The sequence below is a fragment of the Canis lupus genome, chromosome 23, assembly GCF_048164855.1.
Source record: "Canis lupus baileyi chromosome 23, mCanLup2.hap1, whole genome shotgun sequence".
Classification (NCBI taxonomy): Eukaryota; Metazoa; Chordata; class Mammalia; order Carnivora; family Canidae; genus Canis; species Canis lupus.
In genome coordinates this window covers 9,938,061-9,965,905 of record NC_132860.1, presented here as the reverse complement: position 1 = coordinate 9,965,905, position 27,845 = coordinate 9,938,061, and the positions used below count along the sequence as shown (strand labels likewise).

General features: G+C 37.4%; 1 protein-coding gene and 1 pseudogene across 5 annotated transcripts in view; one reads left to right on the top strand and one right to left on the bottom strand.

Moving 5' to 3' along the window:
• LOC140614700 (L-lactate dehydrogenase C chain) overlaps positions 1-27,845 on the top strand; it is a 45,819-nt gene extending 17,974 nt beyond the window's left edge. For 2 of the 5 annotated variants that reach the window (XM_072793846.1, XM_072793847.1), the window contains 5 exons: positions 1,894-2,067; positions 14,002-14,175; positions 17,234-17,351; positions 22,840-22,963; positions 27,563-27,845. In XM_072793846.1, coding sequence (XP_072649947.1) covers positions 1,894-2,067; positions 14,002-14,175; positions 17,234-17,351; positions 22,840-22,963; positions 27,563-27,727 — 755 coding nt within the window. In that variant the 3' untranslated portion in view covers positions 27,728-27,845. The remainder of the gene's footprint in view (positions 1-1,893; positions 2,068-14,001; positions 14,176-17,233; positions 17,352-22,839; positions 22,964-27,562) is intronic. The other 3 variants (XM_072793848.1, XM_072793849.1, XM_072793850.1) reach the window with 3 other exon arrangements.
• LOC140615391 (mitochondrial import receptor subunit TOM7 homolog) lies at positions 830-1,000 on the bottom strand (annotated as a pseudogene).

Sequence of the window (27,845 nt, the reverse complement as noted above, 5' to 3'; positions counted from 1 at the left end):
GCATGATCCCAGACTCCTGGGATTGAATCTCACATTGGGTTCCCTGCATGGAGCCTGCTTCTCCCTCTGCCTATGTCTCTGCCTCTCTCTGTGTGTGTCTCTCATGAATAAATAAATAAATAAAATCTTTAAAAAAAAAAAAGAAAGCTTAAAATGAATAGAGAAGTTAGTAAGGGGGAAGAAGTAGAATTAGTGAATCAAAAAGAAGGTAAAGGAAAAAATCATAAGAGACACAACATAGAGAACTAAGTTTAGTGAGGATGCTGGACATAAAATTATTATTAAAAAATTCATTTATTTATATATGTCAAAAATAAGCAAAAACATTTAAAACTGCTATTTACATTATCAAAAATAGGAAGTATGTGGGAATAAATCTAATGAGATAGCTATAAGAGCTTTTATTCAGAAAAAGAATATAACCTCATTGAATGATATTAAATACATAAATAGACCTTGCATATAGAAGTCTCAGTATTGTAAGATGTCCATTTTTTCTCATGAATATAGATGATATGCAACCATAGTCAAAAGCCCAAAAAGTTTGTTGTTGTTGTACACACTAAATTCATTCTAAAATTCATTTAGAAATTCAGAGGTCCAAGAATAGACATTTTTCATAAGATTATTAAAAACACTTGATGCAGTCTATTGTAAATAATTCAGTAGAGGTTCTGCTCTGCCACAGATGCATCTGTGTTGTAAGAAGCCTGTGCGAGCCAACTGGCGAATGTGTGAATGACGTCCCATCTCTTATCCCAGCTAGTGTGCATGCCTTTCTTGTTCCTGTCTATTGATTGCTTCCAAATCTAGATGACCAAATAGTCCTTTATCCCCAAAGTAGGTTCAAACAGTTGGTTCAGGCATTCCAGAATCCGCACCTCTCTAAAATCCCTGGTAAATCATGGGAAGACTAAAGTCCCAGTGGATGACAAATGTGCCATTCTTGAAGAGCTGCCACAGCCTCTGTTTGCTTTGCCTCTTTGCTCAGCTTCACCATGATGATGGCCTGGGCTGCCCAGTCAACAAGATATTCTTGAATACAAAACAAAACAAAACAAAACAAGGTGAAGAGAACTTGCTTTACCAGATACCTGGGATCAAGTCCCATTTCAGTCTCCTTGCATGGAGCCTGCTTCTCCTGTCTCTGCCTCTCTCTATGTCTCTCAGGAATAAGGAAATAAAATCTTAAAGAAAAAAAAAATGAGAATGTGGGCTGAAAGGGATGGTAGGATATGTTATTATTTGAAAAAATGTGAAAACTGGTGAGTCATAATAACAAGGCCTCCTTCAGTTTATGCAATGTAACATTACCACATGGAAAGTCTGTTCATCTGCAAATACCAGACATGAAGGAAGATGTGTACTTTATTTTTGATATATGAGTACTTTATTTTTTTTAAGATTTTATTTATTTATTTGAGAGAGAGAGAGAGAGTCTGGAGGAGGGGAAAAGGGAGAGGGTGAAGCAGACTCCCTGCTGAGCAGGGAGCCAATGTGGGGCTTGATGATCATGATCCTCCTGGGATCATGACCTGAGCCAAAGGCAGACACTTAACCGAGCCACGCAGGCACCCTGATAGATGAATACTTTCTTTTTTTTTTAATTTTTTTTAATTTATTTATGATAGTCACACACACACAGAGAGAGAGAGAGAGGCAGAGACACAGGCAGAGGGAGAAGCAGGCTCCATGCACCGGGAGCCCGACGTGGGATTCGATCCCGGGTCTCCAGGATCGCGCCCTGGGCCAAAGGCAGGCGCTAAACCGCTGCGCCACCCAGGGATCCCCGATGAATACTTTCATACCGAGGTCATACAGTAGAGTTTTAAAGAAGTAAGACACAGTAATTAGGCATTCTTGATCCAAGTATTGCCTTCTGTTTCCTTTTAGATTATAGTGTATCTGCAAACTCCAAATTAGTTATTGTCACAGCAGGTGCACGGCAACAGGAGGGAGAAAGTCGCCTTGCCCTGGTGCAACGTAATGTGAACATCATGAAATCAATCATTCCTGCCATAGTCCAACATAGTCCTGACTGTAAGATGCTTATTGTTTCAAACCCAGGTAAGTCTTTTATCCTCCATTTAACTGAATAAAGATGATCTTTCCATACCATTTTTTTTAAAACAACTTCATTAAGGTGAATGTATAATACAATGATTTTTTTTCCAGCTTTGTTGAGATACAATTGACATACAATGTAAGTTTAAGGCTACAATATCATGATTTGATACACTTGTATATTGCAAAATGATTACCATAGAGTTAGTTAACACTTCCAATCTCTCACATAATTACTATTTCCTTTTTATGGTAAAAACATTTAAGATTTACTCTCTTTGCAGCTTTTAAGTATATAATACAGTATTGTCAACTATAATCACCATGCTGTACATAAGATACTTAGAACTTATTCATTTTATAACTATAACTATAAACATCTCTCCATTTACCCTCTTCCCCAGCCCTTGGCAACTGCCTCTTTGTTTTTATGAGTTTGGCTTTTTTAGATTCCACATGTAAGTGACAACATACTGTATTTGTCTTTCTCTGTCAGGCTTATTTCACTTAACATAATGCCCTCAAGATCCAGTTATGTTGTCACAAATGTCAGAATTTCCTTTTCTTGTAGCTGAATATTAAAGTGTGTGTGTATCTCACATCTTTTTTTTCTCCTTGTGCTGTCTTTTATTCCCATAACTTATTCATTCCTTAACCAGAAGCCTGTATGTCCTCCCCGCCCTTCACCCATTTTGCCCAACTCCCCACTCCACTCCCCTTTGGCAACCATCAGTTTGTTCTCTGTATTTATACAGAGTCTGATTATACACAGTCTGAATCTGCTTTTGGTTTGTTTATTCTTTTTTTTTTGTATTTCATTTATGAATGGAATCATATCATTTCTCTTTCTCAGTTTGATTTATTTCAGTTAGCATAATATTCTCTAGGCCCATCCATGTTTTCTCAAATGGCATGATCTCATTTTTTATAGATGCATAATATTCCATTGTAGACTACATTTTCCTTATCTATTTGTCTGTTGATGGACACGTAATTACATTGCTTCCATATCTTGGCTATTATAAATAATGCTATAAATAAATATAGGAGTACATGTATCTTTTTAATAGTGTTCTGGGGACACCTGGGTGGCTCAGTTTGTTAGGTGGCTCCCTTCGGCTCAGGTCATGATCCCAAGATCTTGGGATCGAGTCCACATCAGGATCCATGCTCAGCAGAGAGCCTGCTTCTCCCTTTCCTTCTGCTCCCCACTGCTTGTGCTCTCTCTGTCAAATAAATAAAATATTTTTAAAAAATAAATGTTTTCATTTTATTTTATTTTATTTATTATTATTTATTATTATTATTATTATTATTATTATTATTTTTAAATTTATGATAGTCACAGAGAGAGAGAGAGAGAGGCAGAGACACAGGCAGAGGGAGAAGCAGGCTCCATGCACCGGGAGCCCGACATGGGACTCGATTCCGGGTCTCCAGGATGGCGCCCTGGGCCAAAGGCAGGCGCTAAACCGCTGCGCCACCCAGGGATCCCAGTGTTTTCATTTTATTTGGGTAAATACCCAATAGTAGAATTATTGGATAATATGGCATTTCTGTTTTTAATATTTGAGGAACTTTCATACGGTTTTCCACAGTGGCTGTACCAGTTTACATTCCTACCAATAGTGCACACATATTCTTTTTCCTCCACATCCTCGCTAACACTTGCTGTTTCTCCTTGTATTTTTTATTTTAGCCTTTCTGAGAGGTGTGAGGTGGTATTTCATTGTGGTTTTGATTTGCATGTCCCTGATGATGAATGATGTTGAGTATGTTTTCATGTTTCTGTCGGTCATCTGTATGTCATCTTTGGAAACATGTCTATTCGTGTCTTCTGTCTGTTTTTTAATTGGGTTATTCATTTGGGGGGGGTGTTGAGTTTTATAAGTTCTTTTTTTAATATTTTTTATTTCTTTTATTTTTTATTTTTTTAAAGATTTTATTTATTTATTCATGAGAGACAGAGAGAGAGAGAGAGAGAGAGAGACAGAGAGACAGAGAGAGAGAGGCAGAGACACAGACAGAGGGAGAAGCAGGTTCCATACAGGGAACCTGATATGGGACTTGATCCCAGGACTGCAGGATCATGCCCTGGGCCGAAGGCAGGTGCCAAACCACTGAGCAGACCAGGGATCCCCATTTATAAGTTCTTTATATATTTTGGATACTAACCCTTTATCAGATACATCATTTGCAAATATTTCCTATTCCATAGGTTGCCTTTTAGTTTTTTTTCCTTCGTTGTGCAGAAGCTGTTTATTTTGATGTAGTCCCAATAGTTTATTTTTGATTTGGTTTCTTTTGCCTTAGGAGACATATCTAGAAAGAAATTGCTATGGCTGATATAAAAGAGGTTACTACCTGTGCTCTCTTCTTGGATTTTAATGGTTTCTTATCTCACATTTAGGTCTTTCATCCATTTTGAATTTATTTTTATGTATGGTATAAGAAAGTGGACAAGTTTCTTTCTTTTTTTGCATGTGGTTGTCCAGTTTTCACAACATCGTTTGTTGAAAAAAACTTTTTCCCATTGGATATTCTTTCCTGCTTTGTCAAAAATTAATTGACCATATAGTTTTGGGTTTATTTTTGGGTTTTCTGTTTGATTTCATTAATCTATGTGTCTCTTTGTGTGCCAGAACCATACTGTTTTGATCACTACAGCTTTTTAATATAACTTGAAGTCCAGAATTGCAATATTTCTAGGTTTGCTTTTGTTTTTCAAGGTTGTTTTGGGTACTTGGGATCTTTTATGGTTCTGTACAAATTTTAGGATTGTTTTAGCTCTGTGAAAAATGCTATTGGTATTTAATAGGTTTTGTATTAAAGGTTTAGATTGCTTTGGATAGCATGACATTTTAACAATATTTGTTCTTCCAATTCATGAGCATGGAATGTTTTTCCATTTCTTTGTGTCATCATCAGTTTCTTTCATCAGTGTTTTGTAGTTTTCAGAGTATGGGTATTTCATCTCTTTGCTTAGGTTTATTCCTAGTTATCTTATTGCTTTTGTTGCAATTGTAAATGGGATTGATTCCTTAATTTCTCTTTTGCTGCTTCATTATTAGTGTGCAGAAATGTAACAGATTTTTGCATGTTGATTTTATACCTGTGACTTTACTGAATTTGTTTATCAGGTCTAGCAGGTTTTTTGTGGGTTCTTTTGGGTTTTCTGTATATAGTATCATGTTACATGCAAACACTGAAAGATTCTCTTTTTTTCTTGCTGATTTGGATGCATTTTATTTCTTTTTGTTGCCTGATGGCTGTGGCTAGAACTTCCAGTACTATGTTGAATAAAAGTGGTGAGAGTGGACATCCCTGTCTTGTTCCTGGCCATAGAGAAAAGCTCTCAGATGTCCCCCCTTGAGGATGATAGTAGCTGTGGGGTTTTCATATATGGCTCTTATGTTGAGGTATGTTCTCTCTAAACTTACTTTGTTGAGGGTTTTTATCATGAATGGATGTCATGCTTTGTGAAATGCTTTTTCTACATCTATTGAAATGATCATGGTTCCTACCCTTTTATTTTTATTTATTTATTTATTCATGAGAGACACAGAGAGAGGCAGAGACGAGACAAAGGGAGAAGCAGGCTCCCTTCGGGGAGCCTGATGCAGAACTCAGTCCCAGGACCCTGTGGTCATGACCTGAGCCAAAGGCAGATGCTCAACTACTGAGCTACCCAGGTGCCCTCTTACACTTTCCTTTATTAATGTGATGTACATTGAATGATTTGAGAATATTGAACTACCCTTGCAACCCAAGAATAAATCCCACTTGATTGTGGTGAATTATTTTTTTAATGTATTGTTGGATTTGATTTGCTAATATTTTACTAAGAATTTTTGCATCTATGTTCATCAGAGATATTGGCCTGTAGTTCTCTCTCTCTCTCTCTCTTTTTTTTTTTTTTTAGTGGTGTCTTTATTTGGTTTTGGTATCAGGGTAATGTTGACTTCATAGAATGAATTTGGAAATTTTCCTTCCTTTTATGTTTTTTGTAATAGTTGAAGAAGAATAGGTATTAACTCTTCTTTAAGTGGTAGAATTTGCCTGTGTAGCCATCTGGTCGTGGACTTTTGTTTGCTGGGAGTTTTTTGGTTACTGATTTAATTTCTTTGCTGCTACCAGTTTGTTCAAGCTTTCTATTCTTGTGGTTTTGGTAATTTTTTTTTGTTTCTAGGAACTTATTTCTTCTAGGTTGTCCAATATGTTGGTGTATATTTTTTCTTTTTTTTTTTTTTTTTTTTTTTAAAGATTTTATTTATTTATTCATGATAGTCACAGAGAGAGAGAGAGGCAGAGACACAGGCAGAGGGAGAAGCAGGCTCCATGCACCGGGAGCCCGATGTGGGATTCGATCCCGGGTCTCCAGGATCGTGCCCTGGGCCAAAGGCAGGCGCCAAACCGCTGCGCCACCTAGGGATCCCGGTGTATATTTTTTCATAACATTCTCTTAAAATTGTATTTCTGTGGTGTTGGTTGTTATTTCTCCTTTTTCATTTGTGATTTTATTTATTTGGGTCCTTTCTATTTTCTTTTTGATGTCTGGCTAGAGGTTTATCACTTTTATTAATTTTTTTAAAGAACTAGGGATCCCTGGGTGGCTCAATGGTTTAGCACCTGCCTTCAGCCCGGGGTGTGATCCTGGAGTCCCAGGATCAAGTCCCACATCAGGCTCCTTGCATGGAGCCTGCTTCTCTCTCTGCCTGTGTCTCTGCCTCTCTCTCTCTCTGTGTCTCTCATGAATAAATAAATAAAATCTTTGGGATGCCTGGACGGCTCAGCGGCTTGGCACCTGCCTTCCGCCCAGGGTGTGATCCTGGAGACCTGGGATCGGGACCCACATCAGGCTCCCTGCATGGAGCCTGCCTCTCTCTCTCTGCCTCTCTCTCTGCCTGTGTCTCTGCCTCTCTCTCTCTCTCTGTATCTCTCATGAATAAATAAATAAAATCTTAAAAAGAATTTTTTTAAAAGAATTTTTTTTTAAAGAACTAGCTCCTGGTTTCGTTGATCTGTTCTATTGTTTTTTGTTTTTGTTTTTGTTTTTAATTTCTATACCATTTATTTCTACTCTAATCTTATTTCCTTCCTTCTGCTGGCTTTATGCTTTGTTTGTTGTTCTTTCTCTGGCTCCTTTAGGTATAAGATTGGGTTGTTTATTTGAGATTTTTCTTGCTTCTTGAGGTAGGTGTCTATTGCTGTATAGTTACTTACTAGGACTGCTTTTACTACATCTCAAAGGTTTTGGACCATTGTATTTTCATTTTCATTTGTATCATCCATTTTTTGAAATTTCTTCTTTGATTTTTTGGTTGACCTATTCATTGTTTAGTAGCATGTTGTTTAACCTCCATGTATTTGTGGTCCTCCCAAATTTTTTCTTGTGGCTGACTTCTAGTTTCACAACGTTGTTGTTGAGAAAGGTGCATGGTATGACCTCGATCTTTTTGTATTTGTTGAGGTTTGTTTTGTGACCTGATGTATGACCTATTCTGGTGATTGTTCCATGTGCACTTGAAAAGAATGTGTATTGTGATGTTTTAAGGTGGAATATTCTGAATATATCTGTTAAGTTCAAGAGATTATTTCTTCTTGATTCATTCTGTTGTTGATTCTATCTGTTTCAGTTTTCATTCCATTTGGATTCTCCAACTCTGGAATTTGGTTCTTTTTTTATGATTTCTAAATCTTTGTTATATTTCTCATTTTGTTTTCCTGATTTCACTGGACTATCTTTCTATGTTTTCTTGTAGTTCATTTAGTTCCTTAAACCAGATATTTTGAATTCTTTGTTTGCTAAATTACAGATCTCCATGTCTTTGGGACTGGTTAGTGGGAAATTATTGGGATCTTTTGGTTGTGTCATGTTTCCTTGATATTTTTATGTTCCTTGAAGTCTTGTGGTACTGTCTTTACATTTGAAGTAGCTGTAACCTCCTCTAATCATTACCAACTTAGTTCAGGACAGAAATGTCTTCTGTTGGCCCTGCTAAGGATTCTGAAGCTTTTGCAGAACTATGTATATGCCTGCTCCACACATCTTACACCCTGGTGGAGCTCTTAAGCTTCTATGCCTTATTTTGACCCTCAATACAGTAGGCCAGGTGCTGACAGCCTCTCTTGCTTTCCCAAGAATGTGACTTAAAATGAAGTTTGCAGTCTCATTCTGACTCACAGATTTAGACCTATGCTCACTAGCTGTTTGCCGATGCTCACTCTTACCATTGAGAGTACATACAGGGAGCTGACCACAGTGGGAGGGGTGTGTGTGGGTGAGTGTGTGACATGCTGGGGTTGCCTGTGGGTTAGTTAGGGGGATCCACTGGCAAGGCATCCCCCGTCACTCATGGGCAGACTTCCTGATGGAGTCCACTACACATTTAGTAGAATCTATGTCCCATAATGCCCCCTTGAGTGTCCTGTCTGCTACTGTCTTAGCTTCTTCTCATTCCCTAGTCCTGAAGCTCAGTACTCAATACTCTGCATGGGGTGAGAGAGAAATGGGCTTCTTTGGCAGCAGTTTACATAGCTAGTAAAGGTAGATGCTTACTCACACACTCTGACTTTCCTTTGTGGGAGAAATAATGAGATAAGAGGATCTCTTTTGGCACTGAGCTCTTCTACCTTGGGGGAAGAGTGGTACACCAGTAAAGTCAAATTGTTCTTCTTACCTTCTCCAATGCATCCAAACTCATATTATTTTGCCCCACTGGTGTGCTGGGACCTCTCTGCTGGGAACCTGAACTTCCAGAAAGGCTGTCTTGTTCATGGGCGTATTGTCTAAGACACTGTTTTCCAGGATGATCTGGACTACAGCAAAATGGGACTGAAATTGTCTTATGGGCCATTGCAGGGTCCACAGCAGGGACTGAGGCCTCTGTGCCTACTACATGCCTGACACATGGGTGAGTGAGTCTACTTCTGGGTTCATTGGTATATATTGCTGGATTCCCACAGCTCCAACAGAGGCACATCCATCCATAGGTGGATGCCAGATTGTTGGTTTTGAGGGGTGGGTGGTGAGAAGGTAAACATTATTGGCTGTGTTTCTGACATCATTCCACAGTGAGTATTGATAGATGTAATCACTCATGAAACCACCACCATAATCAAGATAAGTACACTTCCATTACCTCTGAAATTTTTCTCGTGTCCCTTTGCAGTCTGTCCCTTATTCTACTATGGCCCCATTTTCTGGAATCTCATATCACGGAATCGTACTGGATGTAATCTTTTTTGCCTGGTTTCTTTCACCTAGCATGAATATTTTGGGATTCACCCCTGTTACTCTGTGTATCAGTGATTTGTTCTTTTTTTTACTGCTGAAGAGTAATTCTTTTAAATAATTTAAAATCCTCTTTTGTTTATCCATTCATATCCATTTATCTACTGATAGATATTTAGGTTATTTCTAGCTTTTGGGTATAAATAAATAATTAGAACTGCTGAATGCATTTGTGAACAAGTATTTTCATGGGTATATGTCATTATTTCTCTGGGTAAATACCTGGGAGTAAAATGGATGGCTTATATGGTACATATATGTTTAACTTTGTTAGAAGCTGCCAAACAGTTTTTCAAAGTGATTGTTCCATTTTACATTCCCATCGACACTCAAATAGAGTTCTACTTGCTCCACATCCTTGCCAACATTTGGTATTGTCACTCTTTTCAGTTTTAGTCATTCTAATATCATTATGGTTTTAATGAACTGTACTCCATTCATGATCAAAGATGTTGACATTTTTCATGTGTTCCTTGGTTATCACTATATTTTCTTTTATGAATGGTCTATTAATATCTTTTGTTAATATTTAAAAACTAGATCTTATGACCTTTAATTCTTTTGACCTATAACTCAACCTTTAATTGTTGAATTATAAGAGTTCTTATATATACTGAATACAAGTCCCTTTGTCAGATATAAATATTGTGTAAGTTTTTCTCAGCTTGCCTTTTTGTGTTCTTAATGATATTTTTCAAAGAGTAAAGTATGTCATTTGGTGAAATCCAGTTTATGAATTTCTTATTTATGTTTTATGCTCTTTTTTTTCTGTCACCATTAGTACTTTTTATTTTTGGTCCTTCTTGGGGATTTTGTATTTTTAAATGTTTTGTCTACCAGTACATTTCTCAGGTACTTAGACAAAAGCACACAACTCCTTTGATTCTGATTAGCAAAGGTAGTGAACTTGTTATTTACCTGACCAAATCACTATAATTTGCATTGTATATTTAAAACCAAGGTATTTATTTCTCATAACCTTTTAATCAACTTGCTGCTTTAATTTCTCTAAAATCACTTCTGCTGCTGTGGAAGCTAATAGTTTCAACACTTTTTTCACGAGATTTACTACTCTTATCTAAAACCCTGGGTGGCGCAGCGGTTTAGCACCTGCCTTTGGCCCAGGGCGCGATCCTGGAGACCCAGGATCGAATCCCACGTCGGGCTCCCGGTGCATGGAGCCTGCTTCTCACTCTGCCTGTGTCTCTGCCTCTCTCTCTCTCTCTCTGTGTGACTATCATAAATAAAAATTAAAAAAAAAAAGAAAACTTAAAAAAAAAAAACCACATCACTCTTTCTGAGTTCCAAGACCTTGGAAAGGTACTGACAGAGTTCAGCATTAGCCTTCCCTTCCAACTGCGTGGGTGAGGGATGCTTCTTCAATGGCCACACTCACAGCTTCTGCTGTCACATTTGAAATGAAATCAGGGCAGACTGTATCCTTAAGGAGTGAGGATATTTTGTAAAAGGGTTTACCATTTGCTGGTTACAGCCTTTTGTTTGGACCCAGGTTTGGCATGGATGGTTATAGTGACACAATCTTTAGGATCAACTGCCACAGGACCTAAGGGAGGAAATGGTGTCTCTGGTTCCTTGCTCTGGCTCTTACCCTGTTCAGAGCACCAGCTTTCTTGGGCATCTCAGCATCTAAGGGAAGCTGGGTGGAGGCTAGGGCCCCATGTCCAAACTCAAGCTGCCTCAGCCTGCAGTCCAGCCACAGCATCCCCACCAGGTAGCCAGGTGGGTGGAAGCAACTGTTTAATTGTTTTGATTTTTTTAATTATTATTTTTAAAAGATTTATTTTTTTATCTCAGAGAGAGAGAATGAGCATGAGTGAGGGTAGGATGCATAGAGGGAAAGGATCTTAAGCAGACTCAGCACTCAGCACAGAGCCAAAGGAGGGGCTTGATCTCAGGACCCCTGAGATCATGACCTAAGCCAGATATCAAGAGTCAGTTGCTCAACCGATTGAGCCCCCCAAATGCCCCTTTAGCACACCTTATGTTTGAAGATTTCTCCTTTACTATTTTCTATAAGTTTTATCATTTTATCTTTTATATTTAGGACTGTAACTCATACTAATTTTTGTGTTTGATATAAGGTGTCATTTTTTTCAATGATAATCCACTTTTTCTACCAACATTTGTTGAAAATATTTTTTTCCCATTTGAATTTCATTGAGAACTTTTTTGAAAATTATCATATATGTGAGTCTGTTTCTAGATTCTTTATTTTTTTCATTGATCCCCATATATATTCTTTTGTTATTATCACACTATCTTGATTACAGTAAATCTTCAAGTTAGTTAATGTAAATTCTCTTTGTTCCTTTTTTCTCTGTTCTTTTCTAAAATTACTTTGGATATTATGTTTTGTTTTCATTTCACATAAATCTTTGTTTTTTTTATTTTATTATTTATTCATGAGAGACACAGAGAGAGGCAGAGACATAGAGGAAGAAGCAGGCTCCCCACAGGGAGATCAATGCAGATCAATGCAGGACTTGATCCTGGGACTGGGATCACACCTTGAGCCAAAGGCAGCCGCTCAACTGCTAAGCCACTCAGGCGTCTCTCATTTTCATGTAAATCTTACAATTAGCTCATTCATTTCTATAAAAAACACATGCTGAGATATTAAGTGGGATTGTGTTAGATCTATGTAGATCTACATCTAATATATAGATCTATAATTTGGAGAGTGTATCTGAACACTATTGAGTCTTCCAGTCCATGAATATGGAATATCTCTTCATGTAGGTATGTCTTCTTTATTCTCTTTTAGCAAGGTTTTATAGTTTTCAGGAAACAGCGCTTATACAAATTTTATTATATTATCTCTATGCATTTCATATTTTTGATGCTATTATTAAGAGTTGTATTTACCTTTCATTTTCCCATTGGTTATTGCTAGTATATAGAAATACTATTGCTTTTTTCATATTACTTTGTATCTTGAAAATGTTGCTAAGTTCACTTACTAATTCTAGTAATTTTATTCAAAATTTTAGGATATTCTGTGTATATTATCATCTGTAAATACAGTTTTATTAATTTTAATTCTTTCCAATTTGAAGACCTTTTTATTTTCTTGCCTTATTTCACTGGTTAGGACCTCTAATACAACAGTAAATGTAACTAGTAATGAGAGACAAATCTGCATGATTCTAGAGGCTTGTTTCCTTCCTCCTTCTGGTAGCTTAACAAAGAGCTGTATCAACTGAATGGTGCCAGCTTGTGGAGCAACAGCAAGGTCTTAAGCTGCTATCAGCATTCCTGGCAGGCAAGGTTCTTTCTGGGGCGCTTAGTATGTAGACTTTGGTCCTAGCAATACATACTCCTTACTATTGTTGCTAAACCTGGATATTCCTTGATAAATATCTTGTTACTTAAGGAAACTAAGTGTTTTTTTTCTTCTTCCAAAGCTAACTTATAGATATGTAACCATGTGGTGGTAGAACTTGTTCTTGCTCTTGGAGGAGTTTGTAGAGAACACCCAGCTTGCTAGCCAAAGGAGGCTCCTCTGCACTTGGCTATATTGTATACAGAAGGTCCCTGCCTAACCTATGCTGTGGAATAATGAGAGTTCAGTGTACAAAATGTGGTTCTTTCTCTGCTTCTAAGATATTCTCCAATAAATACTATTTATATCTATATCCTCTGGTGTTAGTGGCACATGTCACCCTTGCACAAATATTGAGAGGGCTCATACTTGCCTAATTCTTTTTTTTTTTTTTGGGGGGGGGGGAAGCATTTAGTCTTCTTTCATCATTGAGTATGATGTTTAATGTGGGTTTTTAATGAAATTCCCTTCTTTCCATTTTTGCAGAAAGTTGGTGTGTGTGTTTAAAGATTTTATTTATTTATTTAGAGAGAAAGAGCCTGTGTGAGCAGAGGGGGAGGGGTAAAGGGAGAGAGAGAGAGAATCTCAAGCAGACTCTGCACTGGGCACTGAGCTACACTTGAGGCTCCATCATAATCCTGAGATTTGATGGGGCTTCCATTTCATAACCTGAGCCTAAATCAAGAGTCTGATGCTCAACTGAGCCACCCAGATGCCCCAGAAAGTTTTTTTTTTTTTTTAAATCATGAATGAATGTTGAATTTTGTCATTTGCATCTTCATATAGTCCTGGTCATGCATGTGGCCTCATTCTGGGCAGGAGATGCTGATAGGTTAGATGAAGCTGTGGTGAGGGAGAGGCAAAATCTAGGTGTACTTAAAGAGGTAGAATTAATTAATTGACTGCTTATTTAATACATAGATAGGTACATACATTATCTCAAAAGAAGGGTATTTTTTTGTTTTAAAATTATCATAAATAATTCAACCTTTCTAACGTTTATGTGAGAGTCCTTATTTGTTTGACTTGCTTTACTTTGAACTCCAAGGAATCTGTATTTGATTTTAAGACCATTCATCTAGGAGCACCTAGGTGGCTCAGTTGGTTAAGCATCCAATTCTCGATCTCAGCTCAGGCCTTGACTTTGGGTCATGAGTTTAAGCCCCATCCATGCTGGGCATGGAGACTACTTAAGAAAAAAATAATAAAAATAAAAGTTCAAAAAAGACTATTTATTCAGCAAAGGGAATTGTAGAAGTTACCATTACTTTTTTTTTTTTTAATGAATTGTTCCTCCTAGTGGATATTTTGACATATGTGGTCTGGAAGCTAAGTGGTTTACCTGCAACTCGTGTATTTGGAAGTGGTTGTAATCTAGACTCTGCCCGTTTCCGTTACCTAATTGGAGAGAAGTTGGGTGTCCATCCCACAAGCTGCCATGGTTGGATTATTGGAGAACATGGTGATTCTAGTGGTAAATATAAACCTACTATCATTATGTAATCATTATGTACATCTTATTTCTAATCATGCTTATTTTCCCTTGTCTATTTTTCTGATATTAATATAGCTGCACAACTTTCATTTTGTTGGTATTTTCCTATCTTTTCTTATTCCTATAGTCTTCTGTTCATGGATTAAGCTACCTGTCATAAAATAATACACATAGCAAATAGCTGTTTTAAAAGTCAATGAGTGTTTCTCTTATCTGGATAACTTTAACTTAGTGCGATTTTTTAAACAACAGCATTATTAAGATATAATTCACATACTATAAAATCCATCCATTTGAAGTGTATAATTCACTGGATTTTAGTATATTCAAAGAGTTGTGAAACCATTACTACAATATAATACAGAACATTTTCATCACCCCCAAAAGAAACTCATTCCTGCTCACACACACTTCAGTCCCAGGCAACCACTGTACTTTCTAATTACATAGATATGTTTATTTCAGATTTTTCATGTAAGTAAAATTATATAATATGTGGTTTAAAGTATTACTTAGGCCACACCAATTTTTTTCTGTCCTGAACTTGAACATTTAATACCTACTGCACATTTAGAACTTTCTACTTCTTTTTTTTTTTTTTTTTTTTTAAATTTTTTTAATTTATTTATGATAGTCACACAGAGAGAGAGGCAGAGACAGAGGCCGAGGGAGAAGCAGGCTCCATGCACCGGGAGCCCGATGTGGGACTCGATCCCGGGTCTCCAGGATCGCGCCCTGGGCCAAAGGCAGGCGCTAAACCGCTGCGCCACCCAGGGATCCCGAACTTTCTACTTCTTGCAGTGTTTTTCTAATTGTGTCATATGTACAAATCTTTCCATAATGTTAATAACTCATTTTATAGGGAATAGGGACCATGTGTTAATTTATTCAATTATTCACTGATTAAAAACATTTAATGCACCCTTCTATTTACTTTATGCTTCAAGGGTCATAGTAAAATAATTTTTAATCATGATAAAACTTATTGTATACTTTAAAATATTTCTTAAATGTTTTAAGTATATATGACATATGCAGAGAAATGATACAGAATGTACTTAGGTATTTATAACATAGGTATTTATAACACAGAAAAATTTTACAGAATATATGTTTATAGCTCAATAGATCATCAAATAGTGAACACATCCGTGTAATTACTACCACTCTGGTAAATGTACCAGAAGACACCTCTCTCAATTACAGTGTTTCCTTTTCCCAAGATAAACTTCTCATATCATAGTGTTTTACTTTTTTTTTTTTTTTTTTAAAGATTTTATTTATTTATTAGAAACAGAGAGAGAGGGATCCCTGGGTGGCGCAGCGGTTTAGCGCCTGCCTTTGGCCCAGGGCACAATCCTGGAGACCCGGATCAAATCCCACGTTGGGCTCCCGGTGCATGGAGCCTGCTTCTCCCTCTGCCTGTGTCTCTGCCTCTCTCTCTCTCTCTCTCTCTCTGTGACTATCATAAATAAATTTAAAAAATTAAAAAAAATAAAATTTTATTTATTTATTCACAAGAGACACAGAGAAAGAGGCAGAGACACAGGCAGAGACAGAAGGAGGCTCCATGCAGGGAGCCTGATGTGGGCCTCAATCCCAGGACTCCAGGATCACACCCTGAGCCACCCAGGCATCCCTGATTAGTCTTGATTTAAATATATTTATTATTCTATTTAGTGAGGTTTTCTCTTTTTTTTTTCTTTTCTGCTTTCTATTGGATCAAATAAACTTTCTTTAATTTCCTCTACTACTTTGGATTATACACTCACTTTGTAGGTGGTCATCTATAAATTTTTAACATTCATACTTGACCTCAAAATATTAGTGGGTTTATTCTTCTTTGGAATAATACACAGACCTTAGAATGTATTAAGTTTGATTAGCCTTGTTCTCTCACATATTTAATTACAGTTGACCCTTGAACAACATTGAGGTTAGGGGTTCCAATCCCCACACACTTTAAAATCTGCATAAAACTTCTGACTCCCCCCAAATTTAATTACTAATAGCCTACTGTTGATTGGAAGCCTTCGTGGTAGTATAAACAGTTAATTAAAACAAAGTATGTTGGGACGCCTGGGTGGCTCAGCGATTGAGCATCTGCCTTCGGCTCAGGGCGTGATCCTGGAATCCTGGGATTGAGTCCCGCCTGGGGCTGCCTGCATGGAACCTGCTTCTCCCTCTGCCTATGTTTTTGCCTCTCTCATGAGTAAATAAATAACATCTTAAAAAAATAAATTAAAAAGTATGTTATATGTATTATAGGCTGTTTTCTTTATAATAATACCCAACTTAAAAAAATTTGGGGGGGGGGGTATTTCTAGGTTACCTGTTTCATCTGCAAGTTTTTTCTGATTGTTGCACATCTCAAAACACTTTCCAAGATATTTATCGGGAAAAATTCATGTATGAGTGAAACCACACAGTTCAAACTTCTGTTGTATAAGGGGCAACTGTATTCCATTCTGTTTTCATATCCCCAAATTAGTTATTACTATTTAAGTATAATACCTGTCTGGATTTGTGTACATGTTTACCAATTGTACTGCTTATCTTTATTTTATCTCTAACTCCTTCCCCTGAATTCAATTCTCTCTTTCTGGAGTATATCCTGTCTGTTTTATTTATGTGAAAATGTTTTAGTTTCATCTCATTTTTGACACTTTAATTGATATAAGATTCTAGGTTGATAGTTATTCCCTGTCAGTTCTTTGTTACTGCTGAGTAGTATTAATTTGTTGCTCTTTTCCCTCTAGGTGCTTATGATATTTTATCTTACTAATCCTTTTATGGATTCTGAAGTTGCATCTTGCTTTAATGCTTCCTATACGACACAAGTGTAAATAACTTCTATTACATATTTTTCTACAATTTTGTTATTTTGGGTTTTTACATTTCTTTCTTTTGTCCATATTAAACTTATTTTTATAAATGTATAAGGTAGTAACCTAAGTTTATAATATAAACCTATTGAACTCAAAGGACTAACGTAGTACTGGGAAGAAGAGTTTATTCTGAGATATATTTCTTTTAGTGCCTTTATGGAGTGGAGTGAATGTTGCTGGTGTTGCTCTGAAGACTCTAGACCCTAAATTAGGAACTGATGCAGACAAAGACCAGTGGAAAAATATCCACAAACAAGTTGTTGAAAGGTAACAGTACTTATTCAATATCTCAGTGCCTTAATAATCAGTCTTAAGAATTAGTTTCAGAGGCAAAAGGTATATAGTTGATCTTGCTTTTTATGAGATAAATAACTCAAACCTTCTGAAAATCCCCAAATTCAGACTTATATTATGCATAGTTTTCTCTGGGGGTCATTTTTTAAAAGGAAAATCTGTTTATCATTTCATAAGAACGCATATGTATTTGAGGGTAATATGGCATAGTGTATAATCATCAACTTTGAAATCAGGTTGCTGAGACTTGAATCCTGGCTTCCTCATTTATTAGTGGTATGATATTGAGAACTTATTTAAAATAGTAAAATCTCAGTTTCTTCATCTTTTTTTCTATTAGCATACAATGTTATACTAGTTTCAGGTATACAATATATGATATTGATTGACAGTTCTGTACATTAATTAGTGCTCACTACAATAAGTGTAGTCACCATCTGTTATCATACAACGTTATCACAATATTATTAGCTGTATTCTCTATGCTGTACTTTTCATCGCCATCACTTATTTATTTCATAACTGGAAGTTTGTATCTATTAATCTCTTGTATCTGTTTTGCACATCCCTCCATCCACCTCCCCTCTGGCAACTACCAGTTTCTTTTCCATATTTAAGAGTGTTTTTTGTTTGTTTGTTATATTCTGGTTCTGCAAAAAAATATCTGCAGGATTTTGATGGGGATTGCATTGAATTTATAGATCACTTTGGGATTATTTGTATCATCTTTAATTTCTTTCAGCAATATTTTGTAGTTTTTATTGCACAAGTCTTTCACTTCCTTGGTCAATTCCTAATTATTTTATTATTTTTGATGCTTTTGTAAGTGGAATTATTTTCTTAATTTTCTGTTCATATTGTTCATTGTTATTGTATAGAAATGCAATTTTGTATGTTGACTTTATATTGTTACTTTGAATTCACTTATAGTTCTAACAATTTTTGTGTGTGTGTGTGTATGTGTGTGTGTAATTTAGAGTTATCTGCATATAAGATCATGTCATCTGTGAGCAGGGATAGTTTTTCTTCTTTCCAATTTGGATGCCTTTTATTTCTCTGTCTTGTATAATTACTCTGGATAGAATTTCTAATACTGTGTTGAATAGAAGTGGCAAAGTGGGCATTCTTTCCTTGTTCCTGATCTTAAAGGAAAGACTTTCGGTATTTCACCACTGACTATGATCACTGTAGGTTTTTCATGTATGGCTTTTATTATGTTGAAGTAGTTTCGGTAATTCCTAGTTTCTTAAGTGTTTTTATTATGAAAGGGTGTTGAATCTTGTCAAATGATTTTTTTTTTGCATCAAATGGGATAATTATTTTTTTCTAAGTATGTTAATGTGTCAGACTGGATCAATGAATTTCCATATGTTGACCCATCCTTTGCTTCCATTCCAGGAATAAACCTCACTTGGTCATAGTGTATAATTCTTTGAAAGTGCCTATGAATTTGGCTGCTAGTAATTTGTTGAGGTTTCCAGGACTATTTAGAAAGATGGCTTTTGCACTAAACAGTAAGAGAAAAAGAGAAAAATAAAGGGAATGGGGAATAAAATTCCCTGGAGGTCACTATAGCCAGATGGGAAGGAACTGCAATGATTGGGGGGAGGTGCAAAAAAATGGCTGCCCTCCTTTTTCTACACCTCTGTCATCGATTCCTGATATTTAGAGAAGGCTTTTTTGTAGGCTATGCACAAGCTACCTGGGGGACATATGAACAGCTACCTGCTGAAGGTGGGGGATAGATAGTTGCTACAGTGCTAAGAGCTGAAATTGACTGAAGGTACCTACAAATTACCATTGGAGCCTTCCCCTCCAATGGTTTCAAGCCTTCAATAGACTCCACAGCTCCAGAATAGTTATGTCAGACAGATTTGGGTAAAACAATTATTGTCTAGGTGGGGGGATAGAATCCTGGTGCTTCCTACTTCATCATCTTCTCAGAATCCTCCAGTGCTTAACTGATTTTTTAACCTAGAAAACTGTTTTGTGCAAAAGCATACCCAAAGTCATCTTTCTAAATAGTCCTGCCTTTTCTTGGAAAGGATCTAGACTTAATGTTAGCCTTCTTATCCATGATACTTCTCCATGACCTTGGATGATTATTTTTGTACCATATATTGCTCAGAGTTCCTTTGACAAACATGTCTTCAATATTTTATACATAGAAAAAGACAAGCTATTCCTATGATCACCAGGATCTGTACAATAGGTAACCAAAATCACTCACAGGTGTTTTGGTAATCCTTAGCTAATTGGATTATTCTATTTTCCCCTTTTATTTACTGTCACTTGTGCCTTATTAAATGTATTGACAGACTCATTTAATTGTGTGTCTGATATTTTTAAAAGATATTATTTATGTATTTAGAGAGAAAGCATGATCAGGGGGAGGACACAGGGGGAGGGAGAAATAATTCCAAACAGACTCTCTGCTGAGCATGGAGCTGGCACCAGACTGGATCTCACGTCCCTGAGATCATGACCTGAGTTGAAATCGAGAGTCTGGCCACTCAAATGACTCGGCCACCCAGGTGCCCAAGCACCATGGAATATTATGTCACCATTAGAAGAAAGCAAAATGATTGGACTTTCTCTCCTTTGTCAGATCTTAAAAGCTTTATTCTGAAGGACAAAAAAAGAAAACAATAGACTTTATAATGCTGTGTAGGAATGTTAAAAATATAGGCATGTGAGAAATACATATTTTGAAAACATGTATAGGAACAAAACTATATAGGAAACCCATTAGAATGGGGAATACATTCTGTGTGTATGTGTGTGTGTGTTTTCTTGAAAGAGCATTTATTTATTTATTTAGGCCAGGACTGTGTTTATTTTCTTTTTTTCTTTTTATTTTTTTGTATTTTTAAAAAAATTTTTATTTATTTATGATAGGCACACAGTGAGAGAGAGAGAGGCAGAGACACAGGCAGAGGGAGAAGCAGGTTCCATGCACCGGGAGCCCGATGTGGGATTCAATCCCGGGTCTCCAGGATTGTGCCCTGGGCCAAAGGCAGGCGCCAAACCGCTGTGCCACCCAGGGATCCCTGTATTTTTTTTTTTTTTATCGGAGTTCGATTTGTGTGTTTGATATTTCTAAAGCAAATTTATTTCCTCTTCTGGCTAAACTATTTCTGCTGGGATCACATCAATTGGAAGCTTTAGGTCAATTTCCCCAACTGTCTTTTCACTTTGGTAATTGTTATTAGTATGTGTCATTTTCTTTCTTTTTTTTTTTTTTTAATTATTTTTTTTAATTTTTATTTATTTATGATAGTCACAGAGAGAGAGAGAGAGGCAGAGACACAGGCAGAGGGAGAAGCAGGCTCCATGCACCGGGAGCCCGATGTGGGATTCAATCCTGGGTCTCCAGGATTGCGCCCTGGGCCAAAGGCAGGCACCAAACCGCTGCGCCACCCAGGGATCCCCATTTTCTTTCTTTTTTAAGAGAGAGAGTAAGCATGCATGCAAATGGAGGAGGGAGGGGCAAAGGGAGAGGGAAAGAGATAATTTTAAACCAGGCTCCACATTCAGCACAGACATGACCCTGAGATCATGACCTGAGCCGAAATCAAGAGTTGGATGCTTAACCAGCTGAGCCACCCAGGCATCCCTCATTTTCTTAAATTTTCTTAAGGGAACCTACAAACCCTTTGTTATGCGCCAAATAGCTTTGGATAAGAGATTAAGTTAATGCCTAGCATAAAACACCTATGTTAATATTATAGTATCATTTCCTGTCCTTCTCAACACAAGTATCCTTTACCCATATGCCATAGATTTCCAGATATAGGGTCCATTAAAGGCCATTTCTCAGTAAATGCAGGAATCAACCTGATCTGGAGGCAGAACCACAACCCAGCTAAGGAATCTATTTTAGCCAATACTGGTTTCTAAATGTCATGGAGTCACCTATCTATTTCTTGCAGGGATGTTATAGTGTTAGTCTCTGTCTACCCAATTCCTAATAATTGTACCAGAGGGAATGCTAGTTCCTTTCTAATTTAAAAGACTTTTTCTATAAGAGAATAATGATTAAGACCACATTTTCCACTGAAGTCCTGTGTGATTTAAATACCAAATACTGCAACACATTACATATCAGTACTCATTCCAATTAATCCTCCCAACATGCAGTGTCCAAATTAAATTTTTTGCCTCTTGGTCATTTAGCAGAGGATCTATAGTTATAAAGAATCCTCAGGATACTGCTAGTCTTTATCTAAAAACAACTCAACTCTTTTTTGTCATAGTCTCTGATTTTCCAGTGGCTAACCAACAATGGCAGGGGAGTGACATCATGATTTAATAGGATGTCCTTCCAGGTTTTTAATAGAGCAGTCAGTTTTTTGTCTTAGGATAGTAGTCTTAAAACTGCTTGTTCTATTTGCTCCCTTTGCCCTTTTCTTTATGCCAGCAGTTTTATTTTCATTAGGATGGTTAATAACAACTAAAGGATTATATTTTTAGCCAGTTTTTTCTCAACTCTTTTCTCTTTGTCAATTTGTTTTGTTAATTCCTGAGAGGATGTATGACAGCATCCAGATTCCACTGGTAAGATTTTTCCCCCAGTTATCTACTGCAGGGCTTTCTTCAGTTCAAACATCATTATTCAATCAATCACTAGGCAGAGTCTCCCTCCCTTTCCTTTCACTTACCCCAGAGTCTTGGCCATATTGAATTGAGAGTCTGAAAGTTAATCCTAAATTTTTTTTTTGTTTTTTTTTGTTTTTTGTTTTTTTTTGTTAATCCTAAATTTGACAGCAATTTGCTTGCTTTAAATAATAAAACTGTGCCCCTGGTTTTCAACTGACAGTCAAATCACAGGCTACCACAATGAATATAGTCTAGTCCCAACTTTCCTATGCTGAAGTGGTCCATACATCAGTCTTCTCGTTTGCTACCAAGTGTATTGTGTGCAGTCCTGGGGCCTTGAAACTGTGCTTACATGGTTGCAAGACCATCTGATATGATACAAATAATGATTCCAAACATTCCATTTCCTGTCCTGGATCCTTTTTCCCAAAACTAAATAAACTCTGCTCAGTTAAAACCTCTTTGTTCTTTGAGTTTGAATGTCAATCCAAATTGGTGGCAAATAGAATATAAGAAAATTAAGAAAAGTGTAAAGAAGATAATATCACCTGTAATGTCACTTAAAAATAATCACTGTTAATAACTTTGTGGAGTGATGCGACTCTAAAGTTTCATATTTAGTGACACATGTGCCCTAGTATTCTGCCTTTATGATCAGAGAAGGATGGATTATTATTTAAAGTGAATAATGAAATTTATGAAAATGGTATAGAAACTTCTATTGCTTATTCATAAATAATTTCTAGAATAAGTCTCAGAGTGGCAATGACATGTAGATTACTTCAAAATGGAAGCTTGAAAAATAATATGTTTTCTGAGTTGATTTGCCATGAACTTGATTTTCTTACTTTCTAAACTGCAGTGCCTATGAGATTATCAAGCTGAAAGGGTATACCTCTTGGGCTATTGGACTGTCTGTGACAGATCTGGTAGGATCAGTTTTGAAAAATCTTAGGAGAGTGCATCCAGTTTCTACTATGGTTAAGGTAGGCTTAAACTGACTCTTCATTTATCATCTTTTCTTTAATATTTCTTGAGTCCCTACTATGTGCTAGGCATTATACAAGATGTTGAGGATATAGAGGTGAACAAAGAAGGCCCTGACTTCATGGAGTTCAATGAAAGAAATGGATTTATTTATTTTATTTTAATTTTTAAAAAGATTTTATTTGTTTATTCATGACACACAGAGAGAGAGAGAGAGAGAAAGGCAGAAAAACAGGCAGAGGGAGAAGCAGGCTCCACGCAGGGAGCCCGATGTGGGACTCGATCCCGGGTCTCCAGGATCAGGCCCCAGGCCCGCTAAACCGCTGAGCCACCCGGGCTGCCCAAAAGAAATGGATTTAATAAAATAATTGTAAAAGTAAATATATAATAACAAATTACGATAAGTGCTATGATTAAAAACTACCAAGTACTTAAGAGAGAGAAGTACAAGAAGAGAATTTAACTACTCTGGGTAGGAACATGGGTGATAGTAAGGGAAAACTTCCTAAGGAAGTAAAATGTGACCTATTCTGAATAATGAGTAGGAGTTACTTTGGAAGGCTGGACTAATAGTCTAAGCAGAGGGAACACATGTGCAGAGGAAGTGATGTAGGTATAAGTAGAGGGCACTTGTGGATCTGAAAAAAAGGTTATTGAAATGCAGAGAGTGAAGGGGGAAGTGCATGGTAAGGCTAGAGAAGTAAGCAGGGTTCAGCCACTGAAAGCCTAATAAAAGGATTTAGGTCTATGGAAAGCCACCAAAAGATTTTGAGGGACTGGCAAGCATTCATGGTAAACAGATGTCTATGGCTATGATGGAGGCAACAGATTTGAAAGGGACAAGAGTAGACTTGCAGAATCCTGTCAAGAAGATGAGCAGTAGGAATGCCTAGGTGGCTCAGTGGTTGAGCATCTGCCTTTGGCTCAGGCCACGATCCTGGGATGGAGTACTGCATCAGGCTCTCCCCAGGGAGCCTGCTTCTCCCTCTACCTAGGTTTCTGCCTCTGTCCTGTGTGTTTAGTGAATAAATGAAATCTTAAAAAAAAAAAAGAAGATGAGCAGTAGCTTAGAATAGAAAGGAAAATAGTAGAGGTGAAGAGAAGGGGATAAATTTGAGAGACACTGTATTTAGTAGGTAATGTTCATAGGACTTGGTAATAGATGAAGTAGGAAATAAGGAAAAGAAAGACATTTGTAGATTTCTGTTTTGCACCATTATATAGATAGTGATATCCACTGAGGAAGGGAATTCTCAAGGAGAACCAGGTTTAAAGATCATGTTTGCAGTTATGAACAAGTTGAATTTCAGGTGCTTTTGCAATATCCAAAAGAAAATGGGCAGTTGGGTACAAGCTTCCGGAACTCATAAGAGTTCTAAGTAGGAGTCAGTTTGGAGATAGTTCCTGAGAGGGAAAGAGAGGTCTGTTAACAACATCACCACCAACAAAGACAGAGATGCTGGGCAAGCACAGGCAACAGATATCCCTTACACATGGGAACTGAAGCTGGGGGTTTCAATGAGCTTGCCTAAGGAGAGTGTAATAAAGTGAGAAGACAGACTGAGATTGAGTCTTGAGGAATTCTAGTGTTAAAAGTTGAGTTTATAGTATGAGTACACAAAGGTGACTAAGAAGTGTCAGCCAGAGAGTTAAAAACCAAGAGAAGAGAACCATGGATTCATGGTAACCAAGAGAGAGGAGGATGCTTTAAAGACTAAAGAATTGGTTTTCTGTTGTTGATTGACGATGAGAAGTCATATAAAATGAGGATTAAAAATGCCAGGAGGATAAAGTAATAGAAGTCATAACCTTAGCAGGAGCTGTTTAATGAAGTAATAGGAGTGAAAGCCTGCTTGGAGTACACTAGGATTTTCTTAATCTCGGCCCTACTGACTTTGGGCCACATAATTCTTCATTGTTGTTGGAGGACTATCCCGGGAATTGTGGAATGTTAGCAGCATCCCTGGCCTCCACCTGTTAGATGCCAGTAGCATACCCTTTCCTCTCAGTTTTGACAGTCAAAAATGTCTCCAGATATTGCCAAATGTCCCTTTGGAAGGTCCTTGAGAATCTCTGAGGAAATTAAGACTAGTATAAATAGCTCTTTTGAGGTATTTGGCTGTGAAGGTATGGAAAGAGAGTAGTAATTGGAGAGGAAAATCAAGGCCAGGTAAGTTTTTTTTTTTTTTTTTTTTTTTTTAAAGATAAGATGCTGATAGTAAAAGTAGATATTACAGATAGAAGTACTAAGCAGAGAGTGTGGGATCCAGAGCATAGATGAAGGTATTAGCTCTAGGAAGGAGGAGAGACAGCTATTTCTTGTAACAGGAGATATTAGAGGATAGGCAGTGAATCATGCACATTGGTAAGTTTGGCATTGGATGTTTTTTTAGTGAAAGGAGACAAAATCACCTGAGAATCAGGGGACCTATAGAGGAATCAGATGTTTGAGAAGGTTTGAAATCACTTTTGTAGCTAATGAGAAATAGAATTTGAGCCCTTGGCCCCCCGCAAAAAGAATAACTGTTATGTGGATGCTCGTTTGAGGTTGATATGCATTGATTAATTAATAATAATGTAAGTTAAAGATTAACTTTATTGTGTAGTTTTCTCCAGGGATCTGAGCACAGGCATGGAGAGGGAAGACAGCTAAATTTATATGGGTGTGGGATTTACTTTCTGGGGTGTGAAAGAGTGGGTGGGGAGAGAAAGTAGAAGGGAGGGATGCGTGTGGTATAGCCTTTGGCTTGTACACATGTTAATGGGTTTGACTTTCCGCTAAAGGGTTACAGACAAAATTCATCATCTTTGCCCTTAAATATGATCTACATACAAAGTCACCAAGAGTAATCACAGATATTGGGACAGAGAGGAAAGATTGTGAGCTAGGTGTCAGTTTTTATGAATAACCAAGAGGTTAGTAAATGGTCATTAGTAAATGAGCCTCAAAAAATAGAGGGAATGTTAAGAGAGTAGGGGACTAATGACTTGAAAGAGACAGTGAGTACACAATGGATACCATACACCCCTCCTCTTTGGAGGATACGCAGGCACATGGGAGAATAAGCAATTACCCCTAGGGCACGCCTGAGGAAGAGTCAAGGGGGTTTCAAATGCTCTGAGAAGAGACTAATATGGGAATTTCATAGTTTTTACTGACCAAATCAATGGACAAGTTGTATTTTATTTTTTTTATTTTTATTTTTTTTAATTTTTATTTATTTATGATAGTCACAGAGAGAGAGAGAGAGGCAGAGACACAGGCAGAGGGAGAAGCAGGCTCCATGAACCGGGAGCCCGACGTGGGATTCGATCCCGGGTCTCCAGGATCACGCCCTGGGCCAAAGGCAGGCGCCAAACCGCTGCGCCACCCAGGGATCCCACAAGTTGTATTTTATAGGAAAACTTAAACATTTGATATTAAGAGGATAATCACTCATATACTCTTATTTTTTTTACCCCATTTAGTTTTATTGCTTCACATTTTCAGCAAATAAGGCTACAGTTTATTTCATATTTATATATTGGCTAGATTTTTTTTATATAAATAGGGAATTCTTTTTAAAGAGCCATTTTCTCATTTCATGGCCAGTACAGGGGCAAATGAGAGTCAATTTTAGTGTATCCCAGGGTCATATTGTCAGCCAGGAATGAAGCTTAAAGAGAAGAGGGGGCTGGGTAGCAGGTCATGGTTAGCACATAGGGCCAGGCTCCAGGGGCCAGGACCCTTATTTCCAGCCACCCAGCAGCCCCCAAATGGCATGATGGGATGGATCTACATTCTCAAATTCTAGTTCAAGAAGCCCCTCTAGAAAAAAGACAGAGAAAGTAGAGGGGAAACAAATTCCCAAAACACTTCAGCTGCAGGAGTGGAGGGAATGTCGGGGCTGGTGGCTGGAGGTTTCGGGAGCCCAGAATAGGGTGGTGGCCATGGTTCCAACTATTCCATGTTCGGTTCATCATGGGAGGTCCTGGGTAGAAGTCAGATGGAGCGGTGGATGGAAGTACCCATACAGATGGGCATGCATGCATTCCATTGGTACTTGGCAGGGGAAAGACAAAAGCCCTCCTGGGCATATGAGAGTACCTGCAGGGTCCATTGGAGGCTTCACCTTTGGAGGATTGAGATGTTACCTGTATCATCTATTGTGCAACTCAATGGTGCCTCTTGGTGTAAAGGTCGACTCATATAAAGAAGTCTTTCCAGCCACTTCCTGCTTCTCAGCCTTCACTATTCTTTGCTGTAATTTACACCAAATACAGGCTGCTTGATTTTGCAGTCCTTTATCAGATAAATGGCATCATGAAGGATTGGATGGCATCTTTCCTTTGGACAGAAAAATGGAACTGGTAAGGGGTAAAGTAGACGTTGCCTTTCTTGGTCCCTTTGAATGCCTCTGGTATGTTCTTCACATCCTTGAACACAAACTCTGTATAGTCATAGGACATTAGGATCAATATTGTTGATAGCTACTCTACCACCTTTTGATTCTAATTGAGCTCCATGGTCTCTCTGGTATCCTCTTATTCTGAAGCTGTCTTGCACAAGTGCTTTTCCATATCATGTTACTGAACAATAATCTAATTTTGCCTTTTAGGGCTTATATGGAATAAAAGAAGAAATCTTTCTCAGTATCCCCTGTGTTTTGGGGCAAAATGGTGTCTCAGATATTGTGAAAGTTAACTTGAATTCTGACGAGGAGGCCCTTTTTAAGAAGAGTGCAGACACACTCTGGAATGTCCAAAAAGAGCTGGTGTTTTAAAGCCTCTTAATGTTCCACTGTTTTATAGAACAGAAGATATCAGATTGTATATTTTACATTTTGAAAGTATTTTATTCTGATCTGTAAAAAAATAAAACATTGGAGATCCATGACATAA